This window comes from Embiotoca jacksoni, unplaced genomic scaffold (genome assembly GCF_022577435.1).
Source record: "Embiotoca jacksoni isolate LCO1_2020_lvr unplaced genomic scaffold, fEmbJac1.0.p SCAF_47, whole genome shotgun sequence".
Classification (NCBI taxonomy): domain Eukaryota; kingdom Metazoa; phylum Chordata; class Actinopteri; family Embiotocidae; genus Embiotoca; species Embiotoca jacksoni.
In genome coordinates, this window is record NW_027185400.1 from 2,332,652 (window position 1) to 2,351,845 (window position 19,194).

The 19,194-nt window shown below is 43.9% G+C and overlaps 2 protein-coding genes across 3 annotated transcripts; one reads left to right on the top strand and one right to left on the bottom strand.

Annotated features, from left to right (window-relative positions):
- Positions 1-380: 380 nt before the first annotated feature.
- LOC138210578 (uncharacterized) lies at positions 381-5,325 on the top strand. Of its 2 annotated transcripts, none has more exons than XM_069169815.1 (8): positions 381-576; positions 825-902; positions 1,019-1,090; positions 1,225-1,436; positions 2,299-2,371; positions 2,467-2,632; positions 2,886-3,083; positions 5,159-5,325. In XM_069169815.1, the coding sequence occupies exons 1-8, from the start codon at positions 553-555 to the stop codon at positions 5,251-5,253; spliced, it is 918 nt and encodes a 305-aa protein (XP_069025916.1). In that variant the 5' UTR covers positions 381-552; the 3' UTR covers positions 5,254-5,325. The 2 variants fall into 2 exon arrangements, with proteins under 2 accessions (XP_069025916.1, XP_069025915.1); XM_069169814.1 differs by having other exon boundaries at positions 383-576; positions 3,462-5,325.
- A 101-nt stretch (positions 5,326-5,426) lies between these two features.
- Positions 5,427-9,016, bottom strand: LOC138210579 (uncharacterized). Its single transcript, XM_069169816.1, has 3 exons — positions 8,786-9,016; positions 6,359-7,073; positions 5,427-5,882 (listed from the first exon to the last, which is right to left on the bottom strand). Exons 1-3 carry the CDS (start codon positions 8,799-8,801, stop codon positions 5,687-5,689), a joined length of 927 nt encoding a protein of 308 aa, XP_069025917.1. The 5' UTR covers positions 8,802-9,016; the 3' UTR covers positions 5,427-5,686.
- Between the last annotated feature and the right edge of the window lie 10,178 nt (positions 9,017-19,194).

Genomic DNA, 19,194 nt, shown 5'->3' on the forward strand with positions numbered 1-19,194 from the left:
TCCAAAGTAAAAAGGAAAACTGTTTTCCAAACTAAAAACAATAACATCTTTAAATACCTTTAACAAGTTATATTTGTTTTTTCAAATCCAAAATGGAAGAGCAAAGTCAGAGTTTGACAAGTCACTGACATGTCTCCTACTCTAAAACCACCAATTTATAAACACACAGATAAAAGTGCTGTTATCTAACTCTTTGTCAAGAAGTTTTGTTTTTTTTCCCACTTTAAACACTGAAACAACAAAAAGGTCTGAATATTAGCGAACGTTTCCGGTCGGTTCAACAGCTCACCAGCGTCCTTCAGTTCAGTCAGGTTAACGCTGCAGTGTTCCGCCGCGGCCGGCAGGGGGCTCCACATCTCTATGGCCGAACCTACTTTTCATGCTGCAGCCAAACGGTGAATGAATCAAAAACGGCGACACCCTCAGGAGAGCTTTCCTCTTTGTGTGTCTGGAAAAGGAAAGAGACGGTTTGAGAGTTGACGTCCTGCAGCTTGTGAACGCACCATGATCGCCTCGTGACGGAGACGAAGCTGTCTGCTATCCGGGAAGAAGATGAGCGGCACCGGTGTGAGTACTGTACGAGTCCTTTAATGTTCACCTCCTTCCTCTGAAAATTTACTGTGACTTTATTATTATTATTATTATTATTATTATTATTGCATCGTTTAATATAATGTGAAATAACGATGGAGGATGCTGGATGCTGGGAGGAGGGTGTTGCATGTGTTGCTAGGATACTAGAATTTGGAGGGTAGTTGATGGGGAGCGCTAAGGTGCTGCATGTTTATTGTTTTTTTACTTTAATATATTTCCTCTGTGATTAGAAAAGAGAGAGGGAGCAGAAGAGGAAACTGCAGCACTTCCTGAGTGACCTGGCGTTGCTTGGATCACTGCAGGTTGGAGTACGCACGCACGCACGCACACACACATGCACACACGCACGCACACACACACACGCACACACACATGCACATGCACTCTGCTCATCAGACTATCTGTTGTTTCTCCTCCCTGAAAGGGGTTTAAGTACTTCCAGCCGTGGCTCAGAGGGAAGGAGGAGCTGCTGCTGACAGTCGTCAACGAGGATCTGGTCAGTTTCTGTGGATAAAATGTAGGATTGTGTGTTAACAAAAATATATTCATCTAATGACACATCAAATATGCTGCCACACTAACCCTCTCCTCTCCTCTCCTCTCCTCTCCTCTCCTCTCCGGCCATGCCAGGGTTGGCGTTCCCCGGGCTTCGTGGTGTCCCGAGCCTCCTCCTACTCCTCCACCAGCAGCTGTAACAGCAGCGATGTCTCCCCCAGCAGCAGCTCTCTCAGCCTGGCCAGCCGGAGCAGCTCCCCGCTGCCCGGGGAGCCTCCGGGCCCGCCGGACTCCCGCCGACACGCACACGCCAAGACGCCGCCGCCGCCGCCGCCGCCCGCCGCCAGGTGATGGATGCAAAACTTTTTTTTTTTCTGTGCAAGTTTCAGCACACATCTTAGGATGTATGTGACATTTTACACATTTTGATTCTACTTGTGATGTTCTTTTGTAATCTGAAATTGAGCAATTTAAATAGTTGCACTTTGATTGACGTGAATTGGTGCATCACTTCCTGTTGGTACGGTACGAAGCCAAACAGCAGGTGAAGGCTCTCACTGGTGCAGATGTGGATGCAGATGTGGATGTAAATGATGCACCGCTGATGAGGCGGTTAACAGCGTGTAGGTGTGAATGTATGTTTAAGTAGAAGTATAATTACAAACTGAAAATACTCAGCTACAAGTAAAAGTCCTGCTTTCGTAACCTCAACGAAGTATTATTATTAAAATGTACTTAAAGTTTCAAAAGTACACACAATGCTTACTGCTGCATTACTGCTGTGGATGTTTAAGGTTGTGTCAATTTAACTGCTTATTTTAATTCAAATAAAGGTTTTATCACATGTTTGCAGCATCATCGCTGTCCTGCGAGAACCTCGTATCTCCAGAAAGTCAACGAGCTCAGAAAAAAACTGTAAAACAGGTTTTAGGACACTTTCAAGTGGTTTTTTTGTGTTTTTTTTTCAAATAGTTTATTTAATTTAGAAGTAGGAGATTTTTTATCGAGACGATCTGAGGTATGTTGTTTGCACTGGACAGGAAGGTCATGAAAAACTGTGTCGTAAGAAGTAATGTTGTGGAGTAAAAAAAACTACAATATTTGCCTCTGAGGTTTTTAGTGGAGTAAAACTATAAAGTTGCATAAAGTGGAAATCGCCAAGTAAAGTAAAAAGCAGCTTGAATTCTAAGGTTTTGTTTTTGTTTCCAGTGTTCACAGGGAGCCCAGCAGTGAGGAGCATCTTCTGCCAGCATCTCCCAGTGAAAGAGAGATAGCCGTCCCTGTAAGTGCCTGCAGTAAAAAGAGGACCCTCCACAGGTCACATATTAGAGACACATTGTCAGAAAAGATCATTAACTCGCTCTCTCGACCTCGAAGGAGGTGAACTGCACTCTGTTTTTACTGGCCGGCTACGTGAAGTACGGCCGCCCCTACGCCTGGATACGCTCCAACCACGAGCGCCTGGTCAACATCGGCGGCACCGATTCGATGGTGAAGGACACGCCGATGAAGCTGAAGTCCATCGCAGACTGGCAGACGCGAGGTATGGAAACAATCCTAACAGGAGAGCGAGAAGAGAGAGTTATTGTTTCAGCGCACAGATTCAATAATTACACCATTTTCCATGAGTTTAAATCAGATGCAGATGTCTTTGCTTGAGTTTGACCTTTGTGGATCTGACTGATCAGGTTTATGGGGAGAAAAAAAAAAAGCTACAAGTGCTGGAGGAGATAATAAATACTTATATTGTTTATGTGTAGTAGAAGAAGAAACTGTTTCTGAGCTTTCCCCTGCAGGTATCCGTGTGTGGGACGTCGTCAGCGAGCTGGTGTGCCTGTGCACCGTTCCTTCCCCCTCCAACCCCTTCGCCCTGGACATGCGCTACGTCAAAAGTCTTCCCCTCCCCGACCGCTTCCTTGTCACGGGAGCTCTCCTCAGCTTCCTGGAGACCTACGTGGTTTACGGCAACCGGGACGAGTTGCACTACGACAAAGGTGGGGATCACTACAGGTTCTGTGATCACAGTAAATCCTGGTGAAATGAATACACTGCTGTGATTATGATCACGGCCAGCAGGCGGTGCTGTTTAGCTACGTTACATGAAGGCATCAGACCTGCAGCTACACGGAGCTGCAGCACATCCTAGTTTTAAGGTAGAAGTCGATGCTACATGTGTTGAGCCTCATTCTTTTCCTTCAGAGAACAGAAGTTGTAGTCGTAACGTTTTGTTCCCTTTCGGTCCGTTTACTCGCTGCAACATATAATATGTGACATCACATACGATACGTGCTCGGCCTCGTTACCGTCCTACAGGGAACAGAAGTTAGAGTCATAACTTTTCATTTTTTGATGGCATAAGTTTTCTCTTCTAGTGGTTGAGGAGGTGAAGCCTCTGAGGCGTCTCCACGTCCAATCCCTGCTGGAGTTACAGCGCCTCAGGGAGGGGGCCGGGTTGACCGGCAGCCCGCCGGTACGGGACTCCTCTGGAAAGGAGTGACTGTGATTGTATTTGATCCACAAGAAGATTCAATCTTTTATTGACATTTTGTAAAAAAACAACAAGAAGACAGTAAGTAGGTTTAAATATGTGAAATATAACCAGAGGAACTTCCTGTTGGAGGTTTTTCATTTATTATGTTGAGTTGTATGGTTTGTTCTGGTAAATCCGAACTCATTGTGTTCGTGTAACGCACAAAGTGTACTGAATAAAATGTTTGAGAAGAGCTCGTCGAGGCTCTCGCACACAGCGTCCAGACGAGAGCTGCATCTGCAGCTCCACCGCAGCATCTGCAGCTCCACCGCAGCAGGGACGGCGTTACACGTACCGGCCGTTCCAAACGTGAAAACACTGGACAAAGAACCATGAGAAATGAGTCACATGACTGATATTAAAAAAAATCCCAGGACCTCTGAATGTCTTGCCCTCTGCCACCCTTCAATCTCAATCCCCCCCCCCCCCCCCCCGCCCCACCACACACACACACACACACACACACACAAGAATTCGGTTGTCTTCAGGCCAAATATAACATTTTCAAACTTGGGCATTCGAGCAGAATCATTAATCAGGGTCAAAGTTGCACGAGTTAAATATCCGTCTTGTTGAAAGCAGCACGACAACAACAAACAAATGTTGTATAAAATGTTTTAATACTTCATAAAATACATATTTAATTAAATATGTACAGTGACATAAAACAGTACATCAATGAAATACATCTTTAAGCAGGCGCATTAACCCCTTGTCTGAGATGAGGGTTGTGCCATTTGAAATGAAAAAGAGTTAAAAAATAAAAAATGGTTGACCAAAACATAAAACCCAGTGGCACATCAGTCCTGTTAAAAATAAAACGTTTAGTTCAGGGTCCACCATTAATCCTCCAGTCTCATCTGTAAACCTCAGATAGAAATCATGAGAGCATATTATGCAATGAGCACATATCGGTGTCTGTAAGCGTCGCTTTAAACGGGCTTAAAGCCGTTCGAGGCGCCTTTTATGGTTCTGGTGTGAAGCAAAAATAAAAAGCACATTGTAGTATTTTCCGACACGGCTGCTCGATATGCAAAGTTATGGATGTGGACATCGGCGAAGAAGAATTTGAGGCCTTTTTATTTATTTTTTTTAAAGAAGATTTGGGATGTCCAACCCCCCCACCCTCCTCCCTCACCTCCCACCCCCTAAATTGGAATGCAGGTGCACGGCTGCGCATTCCTCACACTGAGGCTCCACATGGGAACACAGTGTTCCCAGTGTTCGGACACAAACAAACCCCCGAGTCATGGCCCGAGACTGGGGTAGGGGTTTTTTTTCCACATAAATGCAAATAATTTATCACCGTGGACAGCTAGGATCTGTTTTCTTTTTCTATTTCAGGATGTTGTTGCTGTGCATGTGGAGGATTTTTGTCGACCCTGCAACTTCTGCTAGAGTCTGGTTTTTTTTTCGTTATGACGCAGGTGCCCGAAACTAACAAACCTCCCGACGATTAAAAATGTCATTTCTTGCGTAGGACTTGAGGATTATTTATAAAAATAAATTATTAAGGAACTGCATTTATGTGCGTTACAGACTTCGAAGAATTCCAACTATTCGGTGTGATGTGCCGGCATTTTTCACCCTCTGCACAAATCAACAGAGACGAGCTTGATAATGCCACAGGGTAAAATAAATAAATAAAAGAAATCATCATGACCGGTCACGAATGTCAATTAAATAAAAATACAACCTCTTAAAAATCCAGACTCTTGTCTTTTTCCAGTCGTGTCTGTGGATCCAGCAGCTGGTCTTATTGTTGGTTTTTCCAACAGTCCAAAACTCTTCGGTGGCTTCGAGCACAAAAGTACTTTAAAACAAACAAGCCGAGCCAAAAACGAGACGTGGACACGACCCAGTCCGGCGCCTCAGGCGGCCAATCACACGTCCTCGTTTGTTTGTCGACGGCGTCTTTTCGCGGCGTCGGACGCGAATTGCGAAGTTTGCTGCGGGAAAAACCTCCAAAAGTCCAAACGCTTCACTGATCACCGTCCTCGCGTGTCCAAATATGGACGTTCCCACTTCCCAATTTGGGCCCCTTTGTCCTTCCTGAGCGTCTCGTAATCAGTCCCTCCCTGCCCTCCTTCTTCTGCTTTTCAGTGTTGTCACCCTTGAGGTTATCATCAGGTTAATGTGGTCCCACGTTTGAGGAGTTAAAGCGGCGGGGGGGGGGGGAGGGAGGTTCAGTTCCAGCTGTCGGAGGCAGATCCTCGTCTGGTGATGGCCCTGCGGGACACCGAGCCTCTCTTCTTCCAGCGAACTGGAACCAGAAACAGACAGCAAGTCAGTGATGTTAGTCAGAAACTGAACTGTTATTTGAAACCGTCCAAAGCGGTGTCGGCAGTTTGTAAACCTGAACTCTAAAGTGACGGGATTCATTTACAACCACCTGCAGCAGCAGCTGGTTCTCGTTGCTTTCACTGGTTTTCTTTTCAATCAGTACAAAACGTATCGTTTTAAAACAACTAAACTACGACCGAGAGAGGAGACACTTTGTTTTGCTCGACTGCTCTGACCTACAAACCTAAAAAACAACTTCTAATCAGAATTAAGCAAAGATCAGAATCTAACTTTTTTGACATCTGATTATAAAAACGTCTAATTTTGCCAGATCTCGTTTTTTGGGGGAAAAGAGCCCCCCGAGTCTGTGAAGGTTTGCTCATGTTTGGCCGTAAAACACATACAAAATGAAGGTGTTAACAAGTAGTAAAAACTCTTTAAAGAAATCGAAATCACCTTTTCCTAGACTGGCCGGCAGCGTGGAGCTCTTGGCAGCGGCAGAGCTGGACGACTCCTCCCCGAGTTTCCCCTTCGCCTCTCCGGGCGTCAGCGTGGCCGAGCCGTCCTGCTGCCAGTCGCTCAGCGCCTGCTGGAAGGAATGCGCCAGACACGCCGTCATGTCTCGCGCCCCGCTCGGCGCGGCTGCACCAGAACACGCGGCACTGCAGCTGCTGCCCGTGATGCTTGCAGATGTACAGGAAGACGTTGGGTCGGCTGGCGTCGGCGGCGCAGTACGCGATGTCCTGCAGGTACGTCTTGGTGAGCTGCCGACCCGTGCTCAGCTCCTTCACCTCCACGTATCTGGGACGCACCACCAGGGCGTGATCTTTGCTCAGCTTCTTCTTTCCGTTGGCGATACCTTCCAGCAGGTGGCTGATGGCGTCCAGAGCCTGTTCTCGATCCAGGGAGAAGATCTTCTCCGTGCCGAGGTAGTGGACCTTGAACAGAGGATCCCCGTGGGACAAGGACTCCGTTCGGTCGCGACGGAAGCGGCGCCGCAATGCCGCCGGAGAGTTCTTGAGGGTCTGCATGAGGTGGAACGTGCTGAGGGACATGGCGCGTTTCAGGCTGGGTTTGGAGGGAGTTGTCGGCGGCTGGTCCACTTCACGGTCTCCCCCGATCTTCCACCGTTCTTCTATGAATGGAGCGTAGTTGCATCCAAGACTTTTATCTGAAATGAGGCAGAAAGAGACGGATGATTTTCAAAAAGGACACAAAGACCTGAGCGAGACGAACGCCTCCATCGAGGTTTTTCTTGGATGTTAAGTAACTTTCACTATGATGCAATTTCTTTTCTTACAGATAACTCCATGGACGAGGAAAAAAAATAAAAAATGCCAGTCAGCACAACTTGTACTCAGGGTGGAAAAACAAAAAGGCCACCGAACAGGGTTGGTTACAAAAAGTGACGCAATCAGTGTGAAATATTCATCCACCACAGGCACCGGCCATTAAATATTTACAGGCAGGTCTGGCTCGGTCTTTGTCCTCCAAGCAGTGAACCCGTAAGAAACGCGCAACCACGCTGACGGAGCTGGTAACGGGCCAGTATACATGGAAAGTTAAAAAGTGTCACGAAGGAATCACAGCACACGTTAGTTATCCTTCTTCAAACTTCAACCCGTTGCCGTGTATTACGAACATCATCAGTCTGGCAGATACTGGAGGACTCGGAGGCTTCTGTGACCTCGTTAACTCGAGGTGTTATGCAACCACATCTGGCCCTCCATTGTCTCCCATCCTACAAACCCACACAACTGCCCGTTCTCCATTGTTGTGACCCTCCATATTTTTTCCTCTTTCGCTTTTCTTGGCCATTCTTTCAACATCCTAGCTGCCTCCTCTAGAAGGGAGTCGCAGAGAGAACCACCGACTGTTCTGAAGGTGGTGACCATTGTTAATCAAACCCCGTACAGGAAACAGCTTTGCACACACCCCCCCCCCCCCCACCTAAATATTTCTCTGAAAAACAATGGCATGCTTGCGCGAGTGTGTCACATCACGAAAGGGATGCAAGTCGACCCAAAGCATGCACATATTGCATGAGGCACCCAACATGCAAAAGTACTGAAAACCACAACTTGGATTAGGGAACACTAACAAACACCAAATCTGCATCACAACGACAGGGCTGATTGAGATAAAATCAAATATGAGACAAAATTTGCATCCACAACAGACCTTACGCATATACAAAATAACTAAATATAGTCTGAATAACCAGCTTTCTTTTATCCGACACGTGAAGAGTTGTCACAGCAAACATCCTTTGGAAGTTGACAGAATACTTCTGCAATCATTTGCATTTAACATTTGTTTTCAAGAACAGCTAGACATGTGGATGTATTCTTGACCAAACCTCTATTTAAAATATGTGGCTGATATAAAAAATAAATAAATTAAAAAAAAAAACACAAAAAGGCAATTTAAAGAATTTAACCCTAACAAATTGGCCTCCTCTCATCTTGCAGTCTTCTTGCACTAATAGGGCAAAGGCAAATATTATTTTTAAATGAAAGTTTTAATTGAGGTTATGTGCTGGTTACTTCTACGCCGAATTAACTCCCAAAGCCTGGTGATAACGTATAACAACTCAAAAATATGAAAGGCGACTACAAATCTTAGAAAAAGGCGAGAAACCCTAAAAACTACCGATTTTAGACCGTGGCTCGGCGAGACTTGAAGGGTCGCGTTTTCCCCAAGTTCCCGCAACACTTAGGAGTAAAAACTAAAGTGCTTAATACGTTCAAAAATCATTTAAATGTCTTAGGAAATGTTACGAAGTTGAAGAAAACAAACATTACAAGGTTAGATTTTAAAATATATATGACAAAGTGGGCACAGCGTTCAAGTTCTGTAACTTGTGCCGACAGTTGGTCTTACCTGGCCGCAGTTTCATGCAAACGACGTCCTCGTGCGCCTCAGGAGAACAGTCAACACAACCTGCGCGCTCACCGGACCGTCCGGTGCTCACGAGCTCCTCGAGCCGCAAGTATGCGGACGGTGTGACGGTGTAACGGACGGTGTGACGGTGTAACGGACGGTGGTGTCAAGCGGCTCACGGACAGTCTCGCGCTCCCTTTCAGTGCATGTGAGAGTGATTCAGGGCGCTCGTGAGAAGCACCGTTTTAAACGGCGCAGGACGTCACACACGGGGACGAGCTCTTGCGTCGGTGGCAGCGAGGAGGAGGCTGGTCGGTGGCAGCAGGGAGGTGATCGGATCATTTCCACAAGGAGAGGGGTTCAGAGTACACGGAGGTGCACAACAATGGAGCCCACTTGTATGCTGTCAGATAATTTGATGGTTAGATTTGAGAAGTTAAACATCAAATAAAGCGTTTGTCTCATCGGTCAGTAGTTTTGTTTCATTTAAAGAAAAGCTAACAAAGAATCTAATCTCTCAATCACAACTTTCCCAAAGGAAACCGCTCCTTTTGGTCAACCGGAGATTGATCAGCTGTTCATCTCCTGTCAATCACTGAAAATACATTTGAAAACTACTCCGTATGTTTATATTGCTTTAATGGATGACAATATTAACAAATGTAGGCCACTCATGATGATACACGAGTTGACATTATTTCACAAACTCCTCCAACTGAAAGTTTCACATTTCTTTATTCACGCCTCCTCGGTGTTCACGCTGCGTCAGGACGTCTCCAACGGGGATCAGCGGCCTGGACGGTTTGCTCCGGGCCATTTTAAACAGAGGTGGAGGGAAACTTTAAACACGTCCGTGTGTGTGTGTGTGTGTGTGTGTGTGTGTGTGTGTGTGTGTGTGTGCGTGTGTGTGTGTGTGTGTGTGTGTGTGTGTGTGTGTGTGTGTGTGTGGCTGGGTGTGCCTGACGTTGAGGGAAACAGTAGGGCCCCTGTTTCTTCTGGGTTTGGCCCAACAACAGTTAAGTTCTGGACGTCACACTCGCCTCGGTTCCTAGCGGGACACTGGAACTATTCTGGTGGGCACCGATGACATAATGGAGCGTCTCAGACGGGCACCCGCCCTCCCGACGTACCACACAACGGGCAGCGGGAACACACCGGGCGTCCGAGCCGTGGCGTGTACCGGCCGGGCTGCAGCTGCGGTCGTGGAGCATGTTGCAGCATCGTGAATACGAGCTGCAGCCTATTTAACGGTCCAATGAAAGAGACCCATTCAGGGAACGAGGTCTTCGATTGTCCACTCGGTTGGTGAAGATGGAAGGAGTGGAGGATGCTTAACCGGTTCAGTCCGCCTTTAAAACATTCATATAACCGGCCTCATATTTCCAGCAGCATTTTGTCATTTATCCATATCGTAATGATATTTTTTTGTATTTTTAGCACGTTAGCTCGAGATTAGCTCGAAGCGGTGCCGCTGGCTTGGAAGTGGACTTTTTACTCTTGTAAATGTCCCTGCAGCAGAAGAGCAAGCAGTTATTAAAATCATGAATATTAAATGTACGAGTGAATCCCTAACAGTCACAATGCAAAGTGTTATTTGAGAATTCACCATCAGCCACATTATCATCAACGCAGCAACACCTAACCCTAACCCCCCTTCCCCCCACCGACTACTGCTCGTGACCCAAACCAGAAAATTAGCAACCCTCTCTCTCAGGAGGTAATTACAAGTCAGACAAAGACGATCTCAAGAAAGAAAATCCATCATAATAATAACAACAACAACAACAACAACAACAACGCTCTGTGAATGGTCAAAGTCAACATGGGTCCCAGCTGAGGGGAAATTGGGGGGATTTTGAGTGAGAAGAAATCACAGAGCACCTTTAACAAGAGACTAGTAGCAGAAAAAAGGAAAACATTGAGATTAGTTTCAGTTCGAGCCATAAAACAGACAATTAAAATACATAAATCGGGGGGGGGGGTTTCTCCAAAGAAGCAGGTTAAAGTTAAATGGAACAAATTCTTAGATAACGTGGCCTCATATTTACCCCCTCTTCTATTTTTTATGGTGTTTCTATTGTTAGACGGAGGGCAAACAGAAAATTTAGGAAGTAAAATGACCTTAAGCCGACATCCATTCAGGTTTACAAGTGTTTTATATCCAGTTCTCTTTTTTTAAAACGCTCTAAATCAAACGTCGCTGACATGTGAATCTGCAGCAGTTCGACTGATCAACAACGAAGAGCCACATTCCAGTTTGCTATCGCTGAGTTCCACCGAAGCAAAAGAAAAACACTTTACAGTCTGTTCCTACGGCTCTAAAAACAAAGAAGCTGTGAACTTTGACCTTTATATGATAATTGTCAGAGTTAAAAAACGTATAATTTATGTGTTCCAGGACTAAATCTTGATTGTCACATTTCTGTTTTATTCCGATCTTGAAAAAGTGTAATATCTCGTTGTCCCTCTTCATGATTCGTTGCAACTTGCTGCCTTGTTTTTGATCAGGACGCTCACATAAAAGAAAACATGGCCGTATTATATATATATCTGAGCCCAATCCAAACATGGTGTCTGGTTGTAACCGTCCGTGTCTTTCAGCCGTCCCGACACACCTGTTCGGGACGTTCCTCGGATGCGGTGTGTTCTCGTGGCGAGATCACCTGAAAGGGGAAGTTGGACGAGGCGTGGAGATATGAAAACAGGAATGACAACTCTGGATTTATAGGCCACTTTGCTGTGTTATCAAATATTTACTACAATAGAGAACACTGGGAGGGTTTTGGTGTCTATTCACGACATGACAAGTGACCCGTACGACAGGTTTGAGTTTTGAGGTCTTGTAATCGCAGCGGAGGTGCGTTACGTAACTTTGTGCCTGTCCTGACCTGGTATGTGTTTCTGAGCATTTCTGCTTGTTCACGGCAGAAAAACAACAACTTATTCTCCCTCTGATGTCGAAAATAAAGGCTGTAAACGGTCCGGAGGGCAGCAGAAGGCACAGTTCAGTTTCTACTGGTGTTATTAAGAAACACCGGTCGATACGGGAGGTTGACATACGTGTGAAACAGTAACAGAGTGAGTGGAAGTCATTCAGTCCATTTGTTTGATTTCATTGAGGGATTTCGTGACCTCATGAAGTGACACTAAAGCTGCTCCTCCGGTTGAAGTAATGTAATCATGAGGTGTGGAACTCACAAGTCTTTATCCACCCTCCGCTCACGCCTTCCCTCAACGAGTACGACGGGCCTCTGGTTTCAAAGAAGGAAATGACTCCGTCTTTATCGAAAGAGAAGTCGTCTGTTGGGTTTCTTTGGGTCTGATGGCCTCACGGTCTCAGTCTTCCTGTCATTTCACTGTAAACTTAAGAAGGAGGAGAAATGGGCGCTTTCAGCATTTGATAACTTGGAATCTCAAGACGGCACTAATTCATATTCTGACATCTGTATTGGCACTTAAAAAAAACGACTTAACCTCATAGACATCCCATTTTTTGTTTGGCAGCGGCCCAAGCTTTGATGCCCCGCTGCAGTGAGACATTAAGGGAGAGGCGATTTCCTCAGGATGTTGCTGCAGCAGCTTTATGTGAGTCCGTGTGTCTGGACTTCACATTCACTACGTGCAAACCACGAGCTGCAGGTTTCTTCATGGAAACGCGGGATCTGGTCTCTCTCGCAAGTTTACCGTCTGCGGTATCTATCGACTGGTATATCTATCCAATAAATGTATTTAGGAAACCTAACAACGAATGACATTCCTTTGAGCATCACAAGGTAAACATTCAAGTTTTAATTTAGATATCCAACAGCCCACTCATATATTCAATGTGGTTCTTGATATTATAGAAGCACATAAATAACACACTGTATGGATACAGTGAAAGTGTTTAAATGCTCAGCCATAGAGAAATGCACACATGTAGGCTACGCAGCAACTGGACTTCCTTAAGTTTGTGATGTCACAAAAGCACACTTGTTTTAACCTACAAAAAACATATTGTAGTTTGTCAAGCAGGCAAATAAAACACAAGAAAAAAAATGTAATATGGGATATTTAAACCCACTTTAACTGTAAGCAAAGTCATCTTGGCAGTGGACTCTTTCGATGTAGTTTCATTGGTTAGGAAAAGCCCGGCTCCAATTCTACTTCCCGGCAGCGTCTGATATCAGTAACAACAAACAAACCGGGACAAATTTAGAGAGTTTAAAGATCTAAGATCCACATCAGGAAGGGTTCACCTGTGTGTAAATACGCAGGGCAGCTCAACATGTGGACGGCCGGCCCGAGGCCAGTGGGAAAAGGTTTTCTGCATGTTTACAGTAGCAACAGGTTCACACGTAAGCAGCTGTTGTCTGTAAACTCATCTGCCTTCCAGGTTAAAAGTATGTCAGGAAATGTACCTTAGAAAGGGAAGATGGAAGGTTTAAAGAGGCGTTATCAGAGAAATAGAAATATGAGACCTATAAATTACACTTTTTTTTGTTGTTTGTTTGAGTGTTTGCCGACAGCTTACGAAAAGTGAACCACCGAGCCGTGATTGCATCTCATCCAAAAGCCTTTAACAGGACACAACAGGAGGTGGGGGGATGATAAACAGCTTTCTTTGACTTTACAGGAAAGCTGTCTCTCTATCTTTTCCCAAAAATGTACCTCCAGTGTTATTGTTTAATTTTTTACCGAACGTCCCGCTTGGCCAGCTTCCCGTGGTGAGAAAGTGGCCGTGTGGCCTTCACAGGAATCACGTGACTCATGAACGTCTGAAGGAAGTCATGAAAGGCCGGCTGGCCGGTCGGAAGAAAAACAGAAAAACAAACATGTGGCCGACTGCTCCGACACACAATGGCTGCCAAAGTCCTAATAAGGCGCGTTTAACGTGGAGCACGAGGAATGACAGCGCGTCTGCTTTTTTCACTCATCCAGTTATCTTTACTCAGGTTGCGTCAGTCTGCTGATGAGCTAATTTCCTTTTTTCCCCACTTCTGCCAGTATGAACAAACTGGGATGGTTTAATAATAGGATCAGGCCAGACAAGGAGGAAAGGTCTGTCTGGGGGAATCCCTGAAAATCATGTGGCTTCATTTCAAAAATCTGAGCTTTGTCATCCTGATAAAACTTTTTTTGTCAAAAAGAAACTTTAAACCAAAGAGAGATCAATTATATAATGTCCTGAAAATGAATGAAAGCGTCAGACTTTTCACAGACTTGCAGCTATTCATGATAAGCGTATTAAAAGCCGTCGAGGCCGCTTGAATAGCTCTTAACACAATACTCTCCCCGCTCGGGGAATTGCTTTTGTATTCATGAACAGAAATACTCGAATATAGCGCAGTTAAAAATTTTGGAGGGCTCTTATTTTGAAAGCACAATAATGCCCAAAAATGGAATTTATGGAGGATGAAGGAGGTTCAGAGGAAGGTGGCAGCAGTGGTTCCTCTTCTGTTTTGAGAGTATTTCTGCTTTTTTAAGGGAAGAGGTGTCTTTTAGCTTTTTTTTTTTTATTATTAATAAAATGTGGCGTTGACTGCTTTGTTGTGAAAATGCTGTCGAGCTGCAGGGACCAATCAGAATCCAGACTAAACAGGAAGAAGAGGCAGCTTCCTGTACGGTGCCGTAGGAGTCCTCCGACCCATGTGACCCCTAACGGTTGCTCACAAACCTCAAACACAACCCACACGGAGGGTTTTTCTAAATCACTGCTTAGTTTTACTGCTTTAGCGAATGTGTGTAGAGGTCGTAGTCTTTTTAACGTAAACGTCAAAGTTAATTTGATGACAAGAATCTCTGTTATTTATTTGACCAATAGGGTCGTTTACCTAAAGACCAACGCTGTCTGTTTTTGTTTTTTTTGCAGGAGGACCGTCTCCTGCTGTTTAAATATGAACTGAGGAAAAATAAATTCTCAAGCAGTGAAAAGTAATTTCAGGTCAAATCGATGCATCAGTGTTTGAAAAGTCATAGTTCGACTTGTGAAAGAGCCACTTTCCTCCCAAGAGTTACGATGAAAAGAATTGCTCTTACAAACAACCTGAAAATTAACTTGTGGGAATAAAGACCAGATCACTACGATGTTGTGGATGAAATCCAAATTAGTCTTTAAAGGTAAAACATGATACGCTCTGATTTATCGAGTATTTGTGGAAGATAAGTTCTATTTATTTAGTTCGGGCTGGTTTTTCTACATCCGTGTCCATCTAAGATCACATTACTAACACGACAGCATGTTAACTGACATTTAAATCTTTACGTTTCTCCTTTGAATAACCAGCACATTTATATCTGCAGCATTATTTGAATGACGCCAACAGAACTTGGCTGTAAATCTTTTTCCAATATCACCATCTTGGCGCCCAGAGTACCATAATTTCTCTCGTTATTCAGAGGTGTGAATAATGTCAGTCTTATCCAAAGAGTGGTCTTACTCATTATTTCTGAACAGAAGTGACGCAACCTTGAATTTTTTTCTGCTCACATGAAATCAGTCCTCAAGATCGTACTGTCTAGGACAATAATGCCCTTAAGGGACAGTTGACGGGTCACTTCCCATCACGTCCCGTGAGACCCATGTGTCTTAAAAAATTATCTCACTCAAAAGAAAAACAGAACCTATTTTTCATCTCATAATAATCCAGTTGTTTATAAATGGTTCATTTATCACAAAAAGCAGGTTTCTCAGCCCATAATAACCTGCAACAATAATTTTTATGAAAACAATAGGGTTTTTTGAGGTTTATTCTGTAGTTAATGACAAGATTATTTTCAGATGAACCGCCAGAAAACTCAAAAGACTGAGAGACTTTAGCTGTAAACACAATAAGAACTTGTGGAAAGCTTGAGACCTCTAGTGGCCCTCTGTGGTATTGCAGTTAAAGGCCACTTCTGCATCGGCCTCATTTTTCGGACTCTGACGCTTCATCCACTTTTATACCCGGTCTGTGGTTTTGATAAACACTATATTTCAGTATCAGCAATACAACGTGGGGTCAAACAGTCTTGACCCGCCCCGAGGAAATCAGTCCAACCGACGCCACGCTGATTACAGAATACCAAAACTTGAATCTTTTGAAACATGACTTCTTCTGCAACAATGACAATCTGTAATGAATTAAGATGACATCAGATTTACGGTGGGTTTTTGTAGCGTTCGTCAGATACCCAGCGAGAGGCCCCCACTTCTTACTCACTCCTTTGACTACTGTTGTCTACAACGTTTCTGCTGCTGGCTGCCTGTGAGTCCTGAAGTGCGTCTGTAGAAGCCGTCAAGGGTTTCTCATGCACGTCATCCGCGGTGCCGGAGAGGCCGCTGATGAAAACGATGGCAAAGCAAAGGCTCTCTTTTATTTCTGCTTGCGTCGTATGAAAAAGGAGCCGTTAGTCAGTCTTAAAGAGCCACGCCGACTCGCCCGAGCTATTAATAGGCAGCCTTGTTTTTTTTGTTTTTTTCTTTTCAGGAGAAAGCTAGCTACAGATTGCATTTGAAGCCGGCCCAGCAAAAAAAAAAAATCCCCCTTCTCCCTGCTCATTTCCTCCCCACCCTCCACTCTGCAGAAAGCCATGTACTGTGACGAATCGCTCACAAAGTGTTATTTTTAGCCCTCAGGCGACCCTAGTCTTCTACGAGCGCGCAGAATCAACACACAAAACATCTGAAGACGACGTTGTTACGGGCGTGTTGGGACACCGAACGCTCAGATATCTGACTGCTGAATCACTCATCAATTATTAGTTCAGGATTTTACACGTGGCTGAACCAGCAGTTTGAGTGTTGTTTGGTTTCGCTGAGAATCCGTCCACCGCTCCTCAACCCAACGATCACAAAGACAAGACAAGCTCAACTTTGTGAGGAAATACAGTTCAGATTATGGATCAAAATTTAAATAAAAAAAGTAGCTCAGAAAACACTGCTGCATTGTACGAATATAGATTTTATAAGATGTTTTGTTGTCGAACGCCTCTGAAGAATTTTCTTTGGTTGTTTTTTTGAAGAAAACGTGAATAAAAATGTAAAATGTAGTTTTTTGTTGGTCATTATACAGTACGAACAATAATATTTGTGAAGCACTTTGAGCAGCATCCACAAATAATGCTAAACAATTACATTTATTAATCAAATTGATCATTTACGCCACGTAATCAGTACTTCTGCTTTTATACAACTGTAAAGGAGTATTTTATAGCGTGACATCGTCACTGCTCATGCAGCTTCATATTACGAGCCTCAAAACATTATAAATAAATAAAAACATTCCACTACAAGTCAAATAAACTGCTAAAATATATACACTAAAATGTATAAATAGACAACTGAAGAAATACATAAAATAAATCCAATTCAGTTAAAGGCTCGACTAGAAAGATATGACTTGAGTTTGCTTTTAAAAACGTCACAAGTAGTCATGTTGTCAGCAAAATATAGTTATTAAAAGCATTCCTTGTGCAAAATCCTCCTGTTTCAGAGAGCCATATTATTACAGCTTAACAAGACAGAGAGTTTATTGTAACTACAAAACTAAAACCTTGAAACTACAAATCAAAGCTCTGAAATAAATCGTATCAGCATGGAGAAGAAGCTGAAAATTGAAATTCAGTTCAACTTATAAAGTGAATTTACTGCGTTATTTCAGCCACTGGAGACGATGTGGTCGTAGTTGTGTGTTGCTGAATGTGAGTATTAAAACGAGGCTCAGAGGGGCTTCATCAGCGTTGCCTTCAGGCGTTTACTGACACGGCTGCAGCAGCCGGTGTCGGAGAATGAGCTAACGAACGAGGCATTTTAACAGAACTACTAGACGTCTTCTTTCAGCCTCATAAACTCGATGCTTGAATCAGAGACATTCACATACACAAAGGAGATGAGTAAGGTGTAAGATGTTTGTGGTTGAGGTTCTCATGAGGTCATTTTTTTGTGCAAGGCGTTCTCGGTTCCTCTAACTTGATGCTCTGAGGTGTCGGGGACTTGTTCTCTAGTCGGTGGGAAACACAATCATGAGATCATCCTTATTTCTGCTGCTGGAGTTCAAAGTTTGACGGCCGTGCGTCATCGAGGGTAATTTAAACTAAATATAACTTCTCCAGTACTGACGCCAAACGTGAAATTCACCTTTTTTAATTTTTTTATTTCAACGAATAGCAAAAAAAAAAGCATAAATCTAGTTTGGGATGATGAAACAAGCGTCCACCCACACAGACACAAAGGTCAGCTGGAATAAAAATCCTCCTCAGTTTGTGACTGGAAATATTAACTCAGTTAAATGGGAGAGTTACAGTCAGATAACCAAACAACACCAGAACATGGATGGATGGATGGATGGATGGATGGATGGATGGATAGATAGATAGATAGATAGATAGATAGATAGATAGATAGATAGATAGATAGATAGATAGATAGATAGATAGATAGATAACAGACAGACAGACAGACAGACAGACAGATAGACAGATAGATAGATAGATAGATAGATAGATAGATAGATAGATAGATAGAAGTGGCTCTACTGAAAAGTCAAATAAAACCAAGAGAACAAACAGCTCAAAGACCTAAGAAGGCCAAAACACTGAAACCATGCTGCGCCCTCTAGAGGCTGTAATGGTTATTACACGCCATTAAAAACTATAGGTACTGGATGGAGCTCAGAACTTCCTGATATTTCTGCTCTTGTGTTTATCCTGAATGGAAATCCATCAAGACTGCAGCTTTATGTTATTAAGAATACATTTTGTCTTAATTTTGCCATGCAAAAAGCAAGAAAAATAGGCAACTGGTTGCAGAGACTCAAAAGTTCCTGTCGGTTCACGCTGCGGCAAATAACATGTTATAATTTAATTTGAATATGCACCACTATGAAACGTAAAAACTGCTCCTGTAATTTGTTTATGGTTAAATTTGAGATTATTTCAGAGGTACATATTCCTGAATACATTTGTATTTTTTTTTTTTTTTTTTATCAAATTACCACCAAACCAAATAAGACAAAACACACCTGGCCAGGTGTGGTCGGGGGCCTGATCCATTAAAAAGGGGCAACGAAACCCAGTAAGGCCGGCCGTGTGTAGTCTGACACAAACACTGGGGAAGTCTGCAGTAAACACTCAAATGCAGAGGTGGAAAAAAAAAAAGAGGGAATCAAGAGGGGGGCACGTGTTTTACCCCGGAGCCCCCTAGAGGATTAAGGTGGTCCCTGCAGGAGGCACGTGAGCCTCAGTCAAAGAGATACGTGTTTATAAAGCATCAGTAAATGAATCCTTAAATATATGCAATTAAAAGCATTCAGAGGATTTCTTTTAAATCTTTTGAAGCACTTTTCAGTGCACAGCTGAATCCCCCCCGACCCCCCCCCCTCCCACACACACACACACGCACACGCACACACACGCACCTCCCCCGTCGTCACACCTCCTTCCTGGAGGAG